Here is a 19,697-nt window from a genome sequence, read left to right as displayed (position 1 = left end):
TGGTCCCCGAGGATTTTTTGCTTTCTGGTCCCGCTGTCTGGCATCCAGGCCCCCTCTCCCCACCCCCACCGCCGCCAGGATACCTGATCCGAGGACCCCGGAGCCTCTCTCCGGAGACCCAAGTAGTCAGATATCCAGACACAAGACTCAGCCTGAAAGTCTCCAGTGAATCCGCCCCAGACATCACCCCACCCTCTAAGTTCCCCCAACACCAGGCCCAGGAACCAAGCCCCTATGCCCCTAGCTTCAGCAAACGGTGTCTACACCGCCCAGATCCTGGACATAAATGTGGACCTCCAACCCTCTCAGAGACACAACTATGCAAACACATTTTTTTCGGGTGCAAAATTGTGGGTCCCTCTATCTTCGCTCCCAGGACATTTACCTCAGTACTGAACATCAGGAATCTAGCCCCACTCTCACCCCAATATTATCTCCAGACCCAGAAATCCACTATACCAAGAGTCTCTGGGGAGAATAGTGATTTAATAAATTATGGGATAGAAGAAAAAGATATGTACAAGCAGTAGGGTGCAGGGAAATCTCAGATCCTAGGAGACTGATTTGGTTTCTAGAGTAAAACATGGCATGGATCCTCCCTGCCCTTGTTCCTGGGGTAGCTAGAATTCCAGACTCTAATTTCTTCCTTCCTCAGGATCCAGCTTCTTTTTCTAAGACCCTGCAGCCTGGGTCACCAGCCGCCTCCTCCCTCAAAGAGCAAGGAAATCCTAGCTCCCATCCCTCCCTCCTCAGAAGAACCGGGAGTCTAGGATACTTGAACCCACCTGCCCTCTCTCCTCCAGGGAAACAGTTTAGGCTGCCAGGCTTCTTCTACCCCTGCAAGACCCTGGAGTCTGGGACCCCAGCCCTCTGCTGTCCCAGGGCTCCAGGGATCTGGGCAGAAGTGGGGATCCAGAGTTCAAATCTAGCTGGGCTGGGGTCTCAGCCCTCCCGAGGCTCAGACATTCTCATACAGCGGGTTCTCAAATGCAGCCCCGTTGTCTGTGGGGGCTTGGCCTGACTGCTGGAGAAATCGCAGAATGCACTGGTGCAGGAACACATATTGGGCCTGGGGGGGGTACAGGGTAGGGGGTGAGCTCTGGCCTCTTTCCCCTCCCAGAGCCCCCTGCCCTGTGCCCTCAGGAGCCCCATCACCTCAGTCTGCACCATCAGAGGCCGGCTTTCCCTCATCTTCCGCACATAGCTGAAGGGCCCCACACATCGATCCCGTTCCAGCTGCCTCAGCAGGACGTCCAAGGCAATGAGGGTGCCCGTGCGGCCCACACCAGCACTAGACAGGAACAAGAAGGGGTTGGGCTACAGGAAGGGGGAGTCTTGCCTGATTGGAGGGATCTGTGTTTGGAGTACCCAGGATGCAGGCATTCTGGGGGATACAGCATAAGTGGGGGCTATTTAGCGGAGTAAAAAGCCACTGCGTGTGACTATGCCTGGAGTTCCTTCTGTCTGCTAGGCTCTGCCTCAAGTGCCCAACATGCCCTTTTCACTTGCCCCAGCCTTGAGAAGTTGGAGCTGCCAGCATGCCCACTTTACAGACAGGGAAATGGAGGCTGAGTGACATGAGATCACTTGTCTGTCCTGGGTCACTAGGACAATAAATCACAGAGCTGGAGTTCACACTCGAGAAAAGGAACTCCCAAGCTCATCCTTTCAAAAAAAAAAAAAAAAAGTTTAAACATCAAGATAACCATTTTAAAGAAAACAATTCAGTGGCCTTTAGGACATTCACAATGTTGTGTGACAGCCAGACCTAATTAGTTCCCAGACACTTCTATCTCCCCAGGAGACCTTGTACCCATTAAGCAGTTGCTCCCCCTACTCCCCTGTCCCCTGGTGACCATCGAGATGTTTTCTGGCTCTGTGGATTTTCCTATCCTGGACATCTCCTGCAAATGGGTTCATACTATGTGGGACCTTTTGGGTCTAGCTTCTTTCACTCAGCATCATGTTTTCAAAGTTCCTCCACATCGTCGAATGAATCAGTATTTCATTCCTTTTTAAGGTTCAAGTTAACCATCTTAACCACTCTGCACGAGTCCCTTCTGTGCTTGGGTGGGAGGGATGACCCCCTGCTGGGGACACCTCCAGGGGGCGCTATCTGGGGACAGAGCAGGTGTCTGGACACACTTCAGCACAGAGCTTAAGAGTGCCACCATGGGCATCAGTATGGCCACTTCCTAGCAGCCTTGAACCCAAGACTTCAGCTTTCTGACCGGGTTTCCCTTTTGGTCATGAGGTTGCGAGGCTGTTCCTGCAGCCAGAGCCCCATTTCAGAGGCTGTCCGCCCCTCTGGAGCAGGCCCCTTGATTCCCCCCGGAAACTCATCTCCAGAGGTGTCAGGATCAATATCAGGGGAATGGCGGACAGGGTGAGGTCCCTGGCACGCTGGAGGTGTTTCAAATGCTGCTTGGCCCTCCTGCCCTTCACCCCTCCCTCCCTTCTCCCCACCTCCACATTCCCCTCCTTGACCTTTCCATCAGGCATGTCCCTCAGCCTCGCTGTCCCTTTGCCTTCTGCCTCCACATCCTCTACCCCCTTCTCCTTTCTTCCATCTCCTCTAGAGATGCCCAAGGACCCACTAACCCAGGTTCCTGAGTCCTGCAGGGGCAGTGCCCTCACCTGCAGTGCACAATGGGGGGGCCTCCCCCCACGTTCTCGTCCAGCCACTGCCGCAGCATCTTCCGGAAGGCCAGCATGGGGTCTGGGGAGCGGGGGACGCCATGGTCTGGCCAGGTCACATAATGGAACTGACGCACGGATAGTGTGTTCTGCTCTTGCATCTGGAGGGGGGGTAGGTTGCGGAGGGAGAGCTCAGGGTGCCTGGGTCGGTGGGGGGGGGCTGGTATCTGACTGGTGGAGGGCATCCCTGGGCACATTGTGGTCCCCTGGGAGAGTGACAGAGGGCTTGGCTTCGGGAGGGGTTCTGAGGCACAGAATCCAGGGGAGGAAATGATGGTCAGGATGGGGCTGGCCGAGTACCATGGACTCACATGCTGGAGCATCAGGTCTCGGACTGTCCAGTTCTCCAGCACCTCCTCACCCTTCAGAGTCACTTGTAGGTGCCCATGTGTGCAGGTCTTGGCGTCGAGAGGCCAGTAATGCTCACACTTTACCTGGGGGCAAACCAGGAGGTCAGAGAACAGGAGGCCCCACACAACCCCTCCCGGTGCCCTTCTACACTGTGGGGCTTGCATTCAGTGCCTGCTGAGGAGGCAAGACCCCGGGCCAGCCAGGTTACATTCATCCCAGCCAGGAGGACCCCTCCTTCCCCAGGTCACTGGATTATATGGACCAATGGATATGCTGGGGTGACTGAAGAAGGCTGCGGTCCTGTGGGAGGGAATCAGCAAGGTCTGAGTCAGGATCGACAGTGGGATCCGGATCCAGGGCAGGGTCGTGGGTTGGAACTCAGGGGTCAATGCCAAGACCCCTGCAGGGCTCTCACCAGGCCGGATTCCACACAGTTGGTCAGCATGACCAGGGTGCGGCTCTGCTGCTCCCACACCAAGCGCCAGAAGTCACCCACCGTCTGGGGCAGGGGGCCCTGGGCTGCAATGAACTCCTGGGGGTTCTCGAGACCCTGGTGGAGGGAAACAGGCTCCAGTCCTTCCCTTCTCAGCATCACTCAGCGCCCTCCTGGCTCCCATCCGCAACCTTACAGGCATGAAACTGGCGTTGATGTAGTCAGAGCCTGGCTCCTCCTGGGGGGGCTTGAGGGCCACACGGGACCAGTCATCTGGGGGAAGAGGCCAGCATCAGTGAAGCAGAGAGGGGGCCGGGGGTGCGAGACCCAGGGACAGAAGTCACGTGGAAGGCCGACAGGCCCTGGGAGCTCCAAGAGGGGCCAGGGTGCCCACCTCTGGGGGGAGAGGGCTTTGTGTCTCCTAAGGGATGGGGGATGGGGTGTTGACAAAGTCACGGCTGGGGAGGAAGTCAACAGGGGCCTAAGACTCACAGGGCAGCACGTTACTGTAACGGTTCTTGGCGCTGTTTTCAGGAGCCGAGGCCACCGTTTGAGACAGGCTGTGACTCTCCAGAGCCAGTTGCTGGGGGCACAGGCAGAGGGGAGAGGCACAGGCATTGGAATTTCTCCACCTTCCCCCGGGGGTACCCCGTTCAGCACCACTCCACTCACGCCCACGCCCTGGAATTCTGTGGCCCCCACGAAAATAAAGCCGGTGTACCACCATCCCCGCAGGTCACTTGGGAGGATTTCCGGGACAGTGGGGGCTAGAGAGGTCGGAGAGAGAAGAGGCGCCAGGAGAAAACCAATGTGTTTCTTCAGCACTGACCCATAAGATTTCAAGGAACCAAAAAAAGACTCTTGTTTGCATAAGCAAACAAAACAGGTGGCCCTGCTTTCCTTTAATTCCAAAAGGTGGGTGAGGTCCCAGGGGCATGTGTCACGCAGCTCCACCCCCTCGCTTCCCACCCACCTCGTACTCCTCCTCGAAGCCGTGGTTGCTATCCTTCTCCTTTTCCATGACGTGGTCAGCAAAGTCTTCTGCCCGGATGTCCTCCATGAAGCTGTGGGAAAGGGGCAGAATTTAACTTACTCCAGTCCTGTGCTCTTGGGATGAGAGAAAAGCCTGTCCTCCCCTAGTTGTTGTTACGTGTTTCTTAGCATCCCCAGGACCTATTCATCTTGTAACTGGAAGTTTGCACCTTCCCACCCCCTTCACCCAGTTCATCAGCCCTCCTCCCTCTGCCTCTGGCAGCCACCATCTGGTCTCAGTTTCTATGAACTCAGCTGGTTTTTTTAAACTTCAAATACAAGTGATGTCATGCAGTATTTCTCTTTCTCTGACTTATCTCACTCCATATTATGTCCTCAGGATCTGCACACCGTGTCACCAATGTCAGGATTTCCTTCTTTTTTAAGACTGCATAATACTCCATCACAGTTACACCACATTCTCCTTATGCATTCACCATCCGTGGCCACTTTGGTGTCTCCGAATCTTGGCCACCATCCATAACACGGCAGTGGACGTGCGGCGCACATACCTCGCCAAGATAGCGATCTCATTTCCTGCACATAAATACTCAGAAGTGAACGTGCTGGATCAAAATGGCGTTGCTGATTTACCCGTTCCACTCCCAAGCTGAAAGCCGGGTCTCAAAGAGACAAGTGTGCACCCTTGTTCGTAACAGCATTACTCAAAGAGCAAAGGTGGAAACAGCCCAGAGTCCACTATCCTTCATCCACCGCTCACTCACTCGTCACTGCATTCATTGGTGGAACACGGATGAACAAAAGCTGGTCTGTGCAATGGAATATTATCCTGACTTAAAAAGGAAGGACATTCTGGGGATGCCTGAGTGGCTCAGTCTATTAACATCTGCCTTCAGCTCAGGTCATGATCCCGGAGTGCTGGGATCAAGCCCCGCGTTGGGCTCCTGCTCAACGGGGAGTCGGCTTCTCCCTCTCCCTCTGCAGCTCCCCCTGCTTGCGCTCTTGCACTCTCTCTCAAATTAAAAAAAAAAAAAAATCTTAAAAAAAAAAAAAAAAGGAAGAATATTCCTTCCCAGACTACGCCATGGATGAACCTGGAGAATGTTATGCTGAGTGAGATAAGCCAGTCACAGAAGGACAAATACTGATGAGTCACTTCGATGAGGTCCCTAGGGCAGACAGATTTACAGAGACAGAAAGTAGACGGTGGAGCCAGGGTCTGGGGAAGGGGGATGGGGAGGGCATTCCGTGGGGACAGAGTTTCAGTTCTGCAAGATGAAGAGTTCTGTGGACGGACAGGAGTGACGGTTACACAACAGCGTGAATGTGCTTAATGCCACGGAACTGGAAACCTGGAAATGGGTACCATGGTAAATGTTATGTGTATTCGACCACAGTTACAGTTTTTTTAATCATAAAAAGGAAAACGGGGCTTCTTCTCCCATTTCAGGCCACTCCGCTTCTCCCGGGCTCCAATTCCCTCCACCCTTTCCCGCATCAGTCCTTCCTTCTAGTCTGCATTTCCACCCTCTCCTCTTTCCCTTTAGCTGGTAAATGCGCTAATCATCTCTCTTCTATATGAAAAAAGGCTTTTGATTCATGCAGCCCCAGCTCCAACCTGTTCTTGATCCTCTGCTTGTGAGACAACTTTAGGAACTCTATCTGGACCCAGTTTTGAGGTCCCAGCTAGAGGGCAGTGTGTCCCACATCTTGAGCCGGGGTGAACCCCCCCCCCCACGCAGCATCTCCTCCTTGGGGGTCTCATGCTCTGAGCCACTACGCACCTGCCCTCAGCCCCCAGGGGCAGCCCCTACACCCCAGAACTCACTGAAGTGATTCCCACTAAGCTTATTGGCCTGGTGTTGTCCATTCCTTCCCACAGAAACCATAACTGTGGCTCTCAACTGCATTTTCCCCACCCCCCTACCTCCCGACTGAGCCTGGTGTTTCCCCGTGTAGGCCTGAGGGCCATACTATGTCCGCCGCTCTTGGGATCTGTGAGTATAATAAACTGTTTTCAGGGGCGGTCGTCTCTCTACCATTTGGCTTTATCACCCCTAAACAGCAACACAATGTGTTCAAACACCCGTGCACGTTCAAACTTCTCATGCAGACCGGTTTTCTCTGCTGCTTTCCTGCCCTTCCCCAAAGCCTGGTGTCTGCAGCACCACTCCACGGGGCAAGGACTGCTTTTCCCAGAGTGCTCCCATCTTGTTTGCCTCCTTCTCTCGAATTCCAAGGGCCAGCTCTCAGTCTGTCCCTGGCCTGAGTCTCAGCAGCATGTAACTCCACCCACCACTCCTCCCTCCCTCCTGGACCCCCCACCCCTGCTGGCGCCACCACCACGCCCCTGGCCGCTGGGTCTCCTTCTCCTCCAGGGGCCCCTCTTCCTGCATCCACAAGACAAGGTGACATTCTTGAGGGTCCGTCTCCAAGCCTGTCCTCTCATTGCACACACACTTCTTACGAGATTTAGTCCACTAACGTGGCTTCTCCTTCAAGCTCTACACCTGATTCCCAAATCCCATCACTAGTTCCTCCTGCCTGTTCTCCCGACCTTTGGATTGATGTGCCCCCTGCCTCCTGGAACCTGCACCTGGTGTCCCAGAGGACTATCAGGAGGACATCTGGACACAGATGTGGAAGCTGCAGATGCCATGTGCTCAACCAAAGGCCAGCCAGGCTTGGAATCCAACAAATGCATGGATTTATGATCTGTCACAGATGGCGCAGAAGGCAGGTGGGCACAGGGGAAGGTGGGGAGAAGTCAGCTTGACCGGGGGTGGCACGCTGGCTAGAACAGCTTCTCTGGCAAAGGAGAAACTGGACATCACCTTTCCCCACACCCCACGTGTCTGCTTCTGACAGCCCCTGCTTCAGCTTACACCTCCTTTTTTGGCCAGCCCATCACAGCTGTTCTCCCAACTTCGCATCCCTCCTCTGTCAATGCCGGGGGATCGTTCTAACTCAGAGACTCGACGACTACTGACCCCACTTAAAGAACACTCAGAGCAATGAAGACATTCGCACAGACCTGCCCTGGAACTGCTCATCGAGCTGCCCCATTGGGAGTGTCTCTGCGTGAATGTCGCACGAGCATCCCAAACTTAATGTGTCCCCCGTGTGCTGCTGACACTTTCCCCCACACCTGCCCCCGAGTCATTCCATCTCAAGCAATGGTGACTCCAGTCTTCCTGCTGCTCAGGCTGAATTCCTGGGCTCACACTTGCGCCCTCTCCGACTCCCAAACCCACGCCCATTCCTTCGCCAGACCTGTCGTTTAAATACCCAAACCATATCCAGAATACGACTACCTCTAACCATTTCCTGGTCCAAAACAATTGTCTCTTGTTTGGATTATTACATACCACTTCCTCTCTCTCTGACTCTTGCCTTTGCTTCCTAAGTAGGTTAGATTGGGTCACTGAGTCTATTCAAAACCCTCCAAAAACTCCCATAATCAGCATAAAATCAAACTTTTTACTTGCATCTGCAAGGTCCTGCCTGACCTTGTCCCACCTGATACCTCTCTGACCTCATCTCCTGCCCTTCATCCAATCTGCTTTAATCTCAGAGATACCAACATTCTCGAAACCCTGCAAGTATGCACCTGCCTCAGGGCCTTTGCCCTTGCTGGTCCCTCTTCCTGGAATGCCCTTTCCCAAGACGTTCACGTGGGTTTGCACAAATGACTTCCTCTTAGTCATCATCTTAGTCTGGCTTTTCCTGGACACCTGTCTACAATTTTCTCTAATTTTAGTGCCCAATCTAAAATATTCTTCTACCCTTTCTAGAAAGTCCCACCTCTTGCTCTTTTGCCTATTGTAAGCATCACAATCACTAGGATCTTGTTTATTAAGGGCTTCTTGTACTCGAATGTAAGCTCTATGAGGGCAGAAATTTTTGTTTAATTCACTGTGTCCTCTGCACCTAGAACAGTGCCTGACACATAATAGGTGCTCAGTGAATATGCTGTTGGATGTATAAAGTCCCAGAGCTGAAACTAAGACTGACTCCGAAGCCACTGGCCCAGGTTGGGGGGAGCATGGAAGGCTTGTGATCCTCGGGGCAGAAAGCATTGTGTGGGTGGGTTTGCTGAGCCCGCACTCTGACCTCTCCAATGAGCAGCAAAAACCCCTTGATTTGACCTGACATCGGTCCTTCCAGATGCTGGCCAACACCTTCTGTTTACCTGAAGATCAGACCCCTGGGTGCTGGTTCCCTCTGGCTCTTCTCGTGCCTGGAAAAAAGATATTGCAACGGAAGGCCCGGGGAGTCAGGCTGGAACCAGGGACACTTATGCTCCCCCTGCCCTCTCTCCAGGTGGTCAGTCAGCCCCATGCAGAGTCCCACCTCTTCTTCAGGAAGAAAATCAGCAGACCCACCGGGATGAGAAACAGGATGACGCCAACAATGGCTCCCGCAATGACCCCTGGGGGAGGAGGCATGGGGACTTGTTAGTGCTGGCCTCATCCGCTGGCAACCTGTCTCTCCTACCTCCGTCCTTGCCTGGAATGTGACCAGAGGGCCTACAGGACAGATGTGAGGGCACAGAGGGAGAGGAGAAAGCCACTGGATAGAGCCTCATCTCCCACCCAGCCTTCCCCGGGAGCCTGGTCCGAAGATACCATTTGCTCAGGTAGCCAGGTTGCCAGAGTGACTCTGCCCCTCCGTGGGCTACACTAATGGTTCTTGGAGAGGATGATTTTGGCCCCACAGGACACATCACCAATGTCTGGAGACATTTGTGTTTGTCACGACTGGAGTGGCGGTGCCCTAGCATCCAGCAGGAGGAGGCCAGGGGTATTGCTGGACACCCTACAATGTACAGAACAGCCCCCACAGCAAAGAATGACCCGTCCCCAAAAGTCAATAGTGCCAAGGTTGAGAAGCCACTATCTGGCATTGATGGCATGGATGGCTCTCCCCAGAATGGAGGCTCGTCTTCTCAAAGGTCCCGTTTGCTACAGAAGGGCTCCCCCGCAATGGTGGTGCTGCAGGTCTGGGTCCCAGGTTCTAATAGGCACAGATCTCCCAGGATCTGTCCTTAGACACCTGGTCTTGGGGTAGACTCCAGCACACAGCCCACCTCCATTAGCTGTCGCTTCCCAATGGTCTCGGTGACTAGGACCCATCAACAGGTTCTGGTAGAGTCTGACACAGCCTGGTGGGGAGGCCATTCCCCTCATGGACCTGGTCCCCCAGGGACCTTGCTTGTTAAGCAAGAGACCCTCCTGGGCAGTAGGATCCAGAGAAGCCCAGGTGGGAGTAGAATTCATTTATCATTGCCCCAAACCATAATCTCTCTCCAGATCAGAGACCCAATCTTAAAAGAGGTCCTGATTCACAGGAAGTGACTGAGGGGGCCCAGTGAAGCCTATGACCACAGCCAAGGTATATGATCAGAGATTTCCTAAGTATGAGGCTCAAACTTCTCCAGAATACCCCAGTGATGAGCAGAAAATGGTGCAGCCACATCAGAAAAAGTTTGGCAGCACTCCAAAGGATAAACACAGAGTTGCCCATCTGAGCGCACGGTGCCGCTCCTGGGTATATACCCCAGAGAAATAAATACGTGTGTCTGCACAGAATCATGTCCGTGAATGTTCATAGCAGCATTATTCATAATAGCCAAAACGTGGAAACCACCCAACAGACCCATCCACAGACAGATGGACAAACAAAATGTGGTCTCTCCATACAACGGAATATTGTTTGGCGAATAAAAAGGAGATCACCGACACATGCTACAATGTCGATGGACCTTAGAGACATTATACCGAGTGAGAGAAGCCAGCCACAGAAGACCCCATATTGTTTGGTTGTCTTTTTAGGAAATGTCCAAAACAGGCAAATCTATAGAAACAGAAGGTAAATTTGAGATTCCCTAGGCCAGGTTGGTGGGGACGTGGGAAAACTCGGGGGTGACGGCTTAAGGAGGCGACCTTTCTTTGGTGGGTAAGGAAAATGTTCCTGGGAAAGTAATGGGGTGGCATAGTACTGCGAATGCTCTGGAACCCTTAGCTCTACACTTCAAGTGGGTGCATTGTACGATATGTGCATTATATCTCAATAAAGCTGTTTTAAAGAAGGCAGAAAACAAAGCAAACAGACAAACGCACAGGACCCCTTGGGTAAGTAAGACGGCTTCCCAACAGAGCCTGATGGGGTCCCGGTAGCTTCATCCTAGTGGGGCTCTGCTCACCTGTGTTCTCAGTGTGGCAGGTCACAGAGGCAGACCTGGCCCTCATTCCATCCCAGAGGGTCGTGACAATGGCTGGGTAGGACTGGGCCGGCCAGAGACCTGGCACATTCACCTCCANGGGCCTGGACTGATGGTTGAGGCAGTGGGCACCTGCCCCCCCTGGATCTTCATGGGCACACCTGAGTCTTGCCAGAAACCAGAGCTCACTCTCACAGGGGATGGCCTGATCTGAGAGCCCAGGTGTGTCTTGCTGACAACCCAGAGGCTTGCTTCCTTCTCCAGGAGATCATCAGCCCCTACTCCCTCAGGACCCTAGCTCCCTGCACCCGTCTGGGAGCACTCACCAGCAGCACCAGGCACCCCCAGGCCCGGAGGCCCCCTCTGGTCCTTTTCATATCTCCAGTCACTGCCGATGGACTCAGGTGTCCGGGCCCCGACCTTTCACCCGCTGGACTTTAAACCCAAGAATTTCCCCTTTCTGAGCTGCGTAGTGAGGCCACAGACCAGGGCGGGAAGGGAGGAGGAGGAAGTGGAGGCTCCCAGCCCCGCCCCAGGCCTCAGCTCCAGTCCTGGCCTCTGGACGCCCCTGTTCTCCCTGGGGCACCTGACACTATCCCACCCAAATTGCCTGGATATGGGGCTGCTCCCCGCTGCTTCGTGAATGCACAGCGCGGGTCCTGGATGGTCAGAGCTGGAGGCGGCCCTGGGAGAGAACCACCTCTGGCTCTGTGTCTCAAGGGGACCAGCTGGGTCTAAACCCCCGTGCTGCAGTGGGCTCTGCGCATTGACCCAGGCCCTGTCACGGCTCCCTGCCTCCACACGCCTAGCACCCCTCCCAAAATGAGCCCACTTCACTCCCGCCTGCCTCCCAGCCTTCGCATATGTGGACTCTCTGCCAGGTGCATCCTCCTACCTTCCTCCCCAGCGACCTCATTCCTACTGCTCCCTCGGGATGCAGTCCCACATGGACCACACTGGGTTGGGTGCCTTCCTGGCCCCGGCAGGACCTGTCACACACACCAGTCAGTATTTGCTTATTCACCTTGCCGGTCGACCTGTGACCTTGAGCAAGTGGCTTAAACTCACAGTGACTCAGATTCACCCGCGGCGGGGAAGAATGGAGACAACCCCTAATAAATGACTTCGTCCATATAAAATCTTAGAACAATGACTGGCCGTTTTGAAACCCTTGCTAAATCATAGCCACATGTATTTTGGTTCATCCCTAAGACCTCCAGTGCCCGGAGAGGCTTCTTGGGCTATTCTGGGGACTTACTGATTATCCACACAGGCAGCTGCCTTAGCTTCAGGGGCAGCGTGAAAGCAAGAATGCGAGTCTGGGAGTCACACCCCTGCATCTGCATTGCTAGCACTACCCACCCCCCTCCATCCCGTGTGACCTTGCGGGGCGTCCCATTTCTCTGGGTCTCTGTCTTCATGTTTTTGAAATGGAATTGGAAACACTGTGCAGATACAGAAACGCCAGGTCCCCTACACGGTAAAGGTTGCCCCTTCTCCATCTCCATGACAAACACTGAGAAGCCATCGCGAGTTATAGTGAGGTGACGTGTATGTATGACCTACCTACTGCTGAGTCACAAGTCACCCCAAGACTGAGTGGTGTAGACAACAGTGACCACGTCCCCTCTCTCGGGTTCTGTGTGCGAGGATTCAGCAGCGCCCCAGCCGGGTGGTTCTAGCTCGGACTCTCTCCTGAGGATGATACCAAGATGTTGGTGGGGGCTGCGTGATCCGAAGGCTTTTGACCACGGCTGGGGGACCCACTTCCAGGAGGGTTCACTGGCACGGCTGTTGGCGGGAGACCCCCAGTCTTCATGCATCACACAAGGCACATCTGGGCGTCCTCACAGCACGCTACCAGCTTCCCCAGAGGGAAGGATCCAAGAGAGAGAACAACACGGAAGGCACGGTATGCCTCAGAAGGCGCACACCATCATTTCTGGCACATCCCACTCATTATGCCGGTCAGCCTCATCGTGTGGGAGGGACTGCACAAGAATGTGAAAGCCGGCAAGTGTGGACCACTGGGGTCATGTCGGACGCAGGCAGCAGCCCCACTGTGCACACACAGCGATCACCTAATAGGCGAGGCTGTGTTTACCACTTTCTGTCCCACACGTGAGAAAGTGGGAAGGAGGAACAGGCAGCTAACACTCTATTGCTTGCTCTGGGGAACATCTTTTGCTTCTACACCCTTCCCACCCCAGAGGAGGAAGAGGGGACTCGGTCCTGAGTCCCTGGCATCTCACCAGCCTGTTTCTTTTACAAGGAGACTCTGGCAAAGGTGTCCCCAGGGTACCCGGGGCATTTGCTCCTTCCCCATTTCCAGGGACCATGGCCTTGACAGTGGGGCTCAGCTAGCTGTTCATTCCATGTTCTTGTCCCCATGGGGCTCTGCTCACCTGTGTTCTCAGTGTGGCAGGTCACAGAGGCAGACCTGGCCCTCATTCCATCCCAGAGGGTCGTGACAATGGCTGGGTAGGACTGGGCCGGCCAGAGACCTGGCACATTCACCTCCATCCCGCAGGAGGACGTGTTCTGGGAGTCCTGCTGTCCACCCACCTGCAACTCAAAGGCCTCGTAGCCTCCACGGGGGCAGGACCAGGTCAAGATGACCCCGTGTCCCCCAGAGGTGCTGATGCAGGAGGTGATGGTGACCGGGCTCGGGGCTGAGTGGACAGCACAGGAGGAGTCAGTAGGAGCCACACAGGGTGGCTTTCCATCCCCTCACACACCCCTACTTCCCACCTGTGGTGCCAATTCTCTGAGAACTAGCCCCTCCTTTGCTTCCCAAAACCAAAACCCCTCTTCATCTCTCATACTCTGTCCTCCCCAGATGGACACACAGTCCATCTTCCCCCCCACTTCAAACTACAATTCCCATGAGTCCCTGGATGCTCTGTGCCACTGCAGTTTATGAAATCGTGACCCCATGGCCTGATGGGATTTGGAGTCCACTCACTTCCCACTGCCCCCAGGTCCGACCCAAGCCCCCACCAGGTAGAAGGGTGCCCATCTTACCTGTGGATGCAAGGAGGCTGTGTGCAGAACTGGCCACATTGTTGCTCTCTGCCCACACGCTGAACTTGTACAGAGTACCGGGTTCCAGGGCCTGCATCTCATAGCAAGTCTCATTGGTCCTGTCTGTGTGGTTGGCCTGATGTCCTTGGGGGTCTTGCTTTCCCTGGGGATGTCCCCCAGGGGCCCACTGGACCCAGTATGTGTAGGCCTGAGAGTGGGGGCCTGTGGGGGCGTTCCACCCCAGGGTGATTGAGTTGTTGGTCTGAGATTTCTTGTGCAGATCCATGACCCTGTTGGGAGCTGACAAGTGAGGATAGAAGCTCAAGAGGGTGTATCCTCAAGGACCCTCGATCCCGAGCTTGCTCAGCTTCCCTGATTGCTCGGTGAGTCCACTTCCTAGGAAGTTTGAACCACAGAAAAGAAGCCAGGTGGGGACCAGGATCGCCTGGGGCCTCTCTGTCTTGAGTCTATAGCCCTGGGTCCCACCCACCACTTTTCTCTGCACTGTCTCCCCCATGAGCAGCTTGAGGCAGGGTCCTTCCTTACTTCTGGACCCTTCTTTCTAGATGGAGCTGTTGACCTTAGTCATCTTAGCCCAAGTGGCCAAAGACTAAAGAGTTCCAGGTTCCATCCACCCACAGTGAACCTAGTTCCTGGCATAATTTTGGTTCCTGTCACACTTGGGGCCCTCCATGTATAGGCTGAGAGGCGGGTCCCTTTGGGTTCAGCGAATACAGTGGGACGAGGTGTGCACTTCAGTCTTCTGGCTTTTTTGGTTCCTGAGGGATGGTGCTGGGCGGTCAGGGGCTCTCTTCATTCCCCATAATTGGAAAACCCTAGCTGCTGAGGACAGACTCCTCTGAGAAGCAGACCTACAAGCTCAAAGTCCAATGAGGCCAGATGGGGTCACCAAAGTCTCCCCAATCCTTTCCTTTTCCCATCTCCATAGTACTGGGTCTGTCTAGAACTAGCCTGAGTCTCACCAGTGGCTTCAGTGAGTGTCCTGTTATCACTGTTGACCCCATTCCTCTCTGCCCAGATGGTGAAGGTGTACAAGCTTCCAGCTTCCAGATCCTTCAGTGTGATCCTGGTATCCTGGGTGTCCTGGGTTTTAATGGCAATAATGCCCTCCTTGACGCATGAGACCCAGTAGGTGTAGGGAGGATGATCTGGGCCCAGGGGAGCTGTCCAGCCTAAGGTGATGGAGTTGTTGGTCTGGTCCTGCATCCCGAGACTTGTCACTGCATTAGGAACTGGCAGAAAGAGCAGAGAGTCAGAGTTTCCAATCCCTGGTCCACAAGAATCCAGAAAACAGCCTCCCTGTGCAGACAAGCTTGTTAAGGAACACTTCCTCGAGGTGGGACCTAGAGAGGCCTCGACACCTGCAACCCTCAGCTCAGCAGCAGACCTCTGGACAGGCCTGTCCCCAGGAATGGCCACAACTCTCCTGCCGACTCAGGGTTTGGGTCTGGCTCAGTGAGGTCATAGAGATGATGGCTGGATCCCAGAACGCAGCGGAGGTGCCATGTTGGCCGGTTCTTAACCTCTCACCAAAACAAAGAGTAGGCACTGATGCTTGTCATCTGTGGAGCTGCTGAGGTTCTGTCTGGAGCCAGGTACTTCATTCCTTTCTGCCCACACAGAGACTTTGTACAAGGTCCCAGTTCTGGGTTCACTGAAACTAAAGTTGGCTGAGTGTCGGGTCTCAATTCCATCTCCCTCTCCAGTCCACTGGACCCAATACATATAGACCTGAAGGCCAGGGCCCAGGGGCACCTCCCAGATCAGGGTGAGGGGGCTGATGGTCTGAGCTCCATCCTCAAGACTGTGACACATCTGGGGACTAGGAGAAGACTCAGGGGATCGGAGTATCCACATTCCACACACCCAATCCCCCCAGGGCTGAGGCAACACGCCCTTGCTCCCTACACAGCCCTGGCTGCTAAGGAGAGACACCCCCTCATCTTGCGGTCTGTGTTCTAGAGGGTCCTAGACCCTGACCGACCCCAACTCAGAACCTGTGATGTTCTTTCTTCATCCCTGCTCAACGTGACTCGGGGAGATGGTGGGCTAGAGAGGCCGCTCCGCTGTTCCGTTGATTCTCCACCCCCACCTATCACCTCTCGTAAAATAAAGAGAAAGAACAGGAGCGGCAGCTGCCTCTCACCTGTGGTGGCGTTGCAAGTCTCCTTGGAGCTGCTGGTTCCGTTTATCTGTACCCACACGGCAAATTCATACAAGGAGCCGGGTTGCAGTCCGTCCACCAGGACACTGGTGTTGGTTGTGCTTTTGTTCTCGGCTTTGCCATCGGCACCAGTCCACTGGACCCAGTAGGTGTAGTTCCGATGGTCAGGGCCATCCGGCTCCGTCCAGCTCAGGGTGATGGAGCTGGTGGTCTGATTTGCTACCTTCAGCTTCGTGATGGGATTGGGGGCTGAGAAATTAGGGAAAGGTTCCCGTGTCAGCAAGACAGCACATCGGGGGACAGTCGGTGCACATTTTTGCCCTCAAAATCCCCACTCCTGCCTCAATGCCTGGTCCCAGGAGATGCAAGGTATGTGGTCTAGACCAGCACTTCTCAAACTTCAGTGCCCTCACATAACACTGGGGATCTTGTTAAGATTCGGGCTCCCATTGAGTCGGTCTGAGATGACACAGACTCTGCATTTCCAGTCAGTTCTGGGCACACGCTGGTGCTGCCCACCCATGGACCATATTTCGAGCAGCAAGGGTCTAGATCAGTGCTTTCCAATACAATTTCTCCAAAGATGGAAATGCTCTCCCAGGATCCAATATAACAGGCTCTACTCAGTGGGATACTAAAAGGGGGAACTGGGACTCCCTTACCACAGCTTCTAAGCTCATGAAATGGGGAACTGAATTTTCAATTTTACGGACTTAATTTTTATTTTATTTTTTTATTTTATTTTATTTTATTTTATTTTATTTTATTATTTTATTTTATTTTATTTTGAGAGAGCATGCGTAAGCGGAGGGGGAAGGGCAGAGAGAGAATCTTGTGAAGCCTGATGCAGGGCTCCATCTCACAACACTGAGATCGTGACTTGAGCCGAAATTAAGAGTCAGACTACTAAACAACTGAGCCACCCAGGTGTCCCGGGAATTTAATTTTAAATAGCCACACATGACACATGATGGGGGCCAGGGCTACCTTGGGCTGTGGAGCTCTGGAACACAGTAGCTGTTTACATCAGGGTGAGGGGGCTAATGGTCTGAGCTCCATCCTCAAGACTGTGACACATCTGGGGACTAGGAGAAGACTCAGGGGGTCGGAGTATCCACATTCCACACACCCAATCCCCCCAGGGCTGAGGCAATACGCCCTTGCTCCCTACACAGCCCTGGCTGCTAAGGAGAGACACACCCTCATCTTGTGGTCTGTGTTCTAGAGGGTCCTAGACCCTGACCGACCCCAACTCAGAACCTGTGATGTTCTTTCTTCATCCCTGCTCAACGTGACTCGGGGAGATGGTGGGCTAGAGAGGCCGCTCCGCTGTTCCGTTGATTCTCCACCCCCACCTATCACTTCTCATAAAATAAAGAGAAAGAACAGGAGCGGCAGCTGCCTCTCACCTGTGGTGGCGTTGCAAGTCTCCTTGGAGCTGCTGGTTCCGTTTATCTGTACCCACACGGCAAATTCATACAAGGAGCCGGGTTGCAGTCCGTCCACCAGGACACTGGTGTTGGTTGTGCTTTTGTTCTCGGCTTTGCCATCGGCACCAGTCCACTGGACCCAGTAGGTATAGTTACGATGGTCAGGGCCATCCGGCTCCGTCCAGCTCAGGGTGATGGAGCTGGTGGTCTGGTCCTTCACGCTCAGGTTTCTCACGGGGTTGGGGACTGAGATTCAGGAAGGAGGGCCCGGTGTGAGCAGGGGAGCAGGTCAGTACTGGCCCTTCCACTACCCCCAGCTCTTGCCCCGAGTCCAGGAAGGACCAACCTCATCAGCGTGGGCCATGGATCACCCTGCCCTCCATAAGACCACCCCCCACACCAGAGCTCTCTCCTCCATGTAGGGGATAGACTTATCAGGGGTCACTCACCAGCCGCCCGGGCTCCTGTCCAGCTGCACAGGCCCTGGGGAGAACCCAGAGAGGAGAGTCAGATTCTGAGCCTCATCTCCCTTGACCTGGGGAGACTGTGGGGCTGGGAGGGCCTAGTCAATGACCCTCCTGTCTTCTGCCCCCACCCGGAGCACCTCTGGGCCGGAGGGAGAGGAGGGACACAGTGAGTTGTCTCCTCCCCTAGACTTGGCTCTAACAAAGGTCACCCCACTGTCCTCTGTCTTTTCCGGGTGTGTATGTGTTGGGGGGTAGGAAGGGAGTGTGGCAGGGGCAGGACTCCAGGGATCCAGGAGCTGGGGTCAGCTCTACTCATAAGGTCAGGAAATACCTAATGGTTACACTTCCTGAAAAATACCACCTTGGAATACTCCTGCCAGGAGAGCAATCAACAGAGTGGAATTTCGGGAAGATATCAAGGTTGGGAACCAGGAGCCAGACACCTGGTCTGAGAGAAGGGGGCTGGGGCCTGGATTACTGAGTCTGAGGGAGGAGGGCTGGGATCTGGACTCCTGGGTCTGAGGGAGGAGGGGCTGGGGTTCAGGACTCCTGGGTCAGAGGGAGGAGGGGCTGGGGTTCAGGACCCCTGGGTCTGAGGGAAGAGGGGCTGGGGGTCTGGACTCCTGGGTCTGAGGGAGGAGGGGCTGAGGGCCTGGACTGATGGTTGAGGCAGTGGGCACCTGCCCCCCCTGGATCTTCATGGGCACACCTGAGTCTTGCCAGAAACCAGAGCTCACTCTCACAGGGGATGGCCTGATCTGAGAGCCCAGGTGTGTCTTGCTGACAACCCAGAGGCTTGCTTCCTTCTCCAGGAGATCATCAGCCCCTACTCCCTCAGGACCCTAGCTCCCTGCACCCGTCTGGGAGCACTCACCAGCAGCACCAGGCACCCCCAGGCCCGGAGGCCCCCTCTGGTCCTTTTCATATCTCCAGTCACTGCCGATGGACTCAGGTGTCCGGGCCCCGACCTTTCACCCGCTGGACTTTAAACCCAAGAATTTCCCCTTTCTGAGCTGCGTAGTGAGGCCACAGACCAGGGCGGGAAGGGAGGAGGAGGAAGTGGAGGCTCCCAGCCCCGCCCCAGGCCTCAGCTCCAGTCCTGGCCTCTGGACGCCCCTGTTCTCCCTGGGGCACCTGACACTATCCCACCCAAATTGCCTGGATATGGGGCTGCTCCCCGCTGCTTCGTGAATGCACAGCGCGGGTCCTGGATGGTCAGAGCTGGAGGCGGCCCTGGGAGAGAACCACCTCTGGCTCTGTGTCTCAAGGGGACCAGCTGGGTCTAAACCCCCGTGCTGCAGTGGGCTCTGCGCATTGACCCAGGCCCTGTCACGGCTCCCTGCCTCCACACGCCTAGCACCCCTCCCAAAATGAGCCCACTTCACTCCCGCCTGCCTCCCAGCCTTCGCATATGTGGACTCTCTGCCAGGTGCATCCTCCTACCTTCCTCCCCAGCGACCTCATTCCTACTGCTCCCTCGGGATGCAGTCCCACATGGACCACACTGGGTTGGGTGCCTTCCTGGCCCCGGCAGGACCTGTCACACACACCAGTCAGTATTTGCTTATTCACCTTGCCGGTCGACCTGTGACCTTGAGCAAGTGGCTTAAACTCACAGTGACTCAGATTCACCCGCGGCGGGGAAGAATGGAGACAACCCCTAATAAATGACTTCGTCCATATAAAATCTTAGAACAATGACTGGCCGTTTTGAAACCCTTGCTAAATCATAGCCACATGTATTTTGGTTCATCCCTAAGACCTCCAGTGCCCGGAGAGGCTTCTTGGGCTATTCTGGGGACTTACTGATTATCCACACAGGCAGCTGCCTTAGCTTCAGGGGCAGCGTGAAAGCAAGAATGCGAGTCTGGGAGTCACACCCCTGCATCTGCAT

At 54.7% G+C, this 19,697-nt stretch overlaps 1 protein-coding gene across 1 annotated transcript; it reads right to left on the bottom strand.

The window, feature by feature from the left end:
• Positions 1 to 194: 194 nt before the first annotated feature.
• Positions 195 to 18,787, bottom strand: PTPRH (protein tyrosine phosphatase receptor type H). The gene is made up of 18 exons (XM_034639312.1): positions 18,678 to 18,787; positions 17,786 to 17,819; positions 17,316 to 17,582; positions 15,889 to 16,155; positions 14,705 to 14,974; positions 13,722 to 14,021; positions 13,215 to 13,369; positions 10,680 to 10,791; positions 8,828 to 8,906; positions 8,667 to 8,714; positions 4,455 to 4,545; positions 3,974 to 4,064; positions 3,678 to 3,754; positions 3,464 to 3,598; positions 3,009 to 3,131; positions 2,638 to 2,798; positions 1,156 to 1,291; positions 195 to 1,069 (listed from the first exon to the last, which is right to left on the bottom strand). The coding sequence occupies exons 1-18, from the start codon at positions 18,726 to 18,728 to the stop codon at positions 959 to 961; spliced, it is 2,508 nt and encodes an 835-aa protein (XP_034495203.1). The 5' UTR covers positions 18,729 to 18,787; the 3' UTR covers positions 195 to 958.
• Positions 18,788 to 19,697: the final 910 nt, after the last annotated feature.

Source organism: Ailuropoda melanoleuca, chromosome 12 (assembly GCF_002007445.2).
Source record: "Ailuropoda melanoleuca isolate Jingjing chromosome 12, ASM200744v2, whole genome shotgun sequence".
NCBI classification, from domain to species: Eukaryota; Metazoa; Chordata; class Mammalia; order Carnivora; family Ursidae; genus Ailuropoda; species Ailuropoda melanoleuca.
Note: the sequence above shows the minus strand (reverse complement) of the source record. Positions and strands in the feature narration are given on the sequence as shown.

Excerpts from the sequence above, each read along its gene's own strand:
- PTPRH (XM_034639312.1), bottom strand. The coding sequence starts at position 18,728 with ATGAAAAGGACCAGAGGGGGCCTCCGGGCCTGGGGGTGCCTGGTGCTG. Across the intron at positions 17,583-17,785 it reads GACAGGAGCCCGGGCGGCTG|TCCCCAACCCCGTGAGAAAC; the intron begins GTGAGTGACCCC and ends CCTGAATCTCAG. Across the intron at positions 3,132-3,463 it reads ACTGTGTGGAATCCGGCCTG|GTAAAGTGTGAGCATTACTG; the intron begins GTGAGAGCCCTG and ends GTTTGCCCCCAG.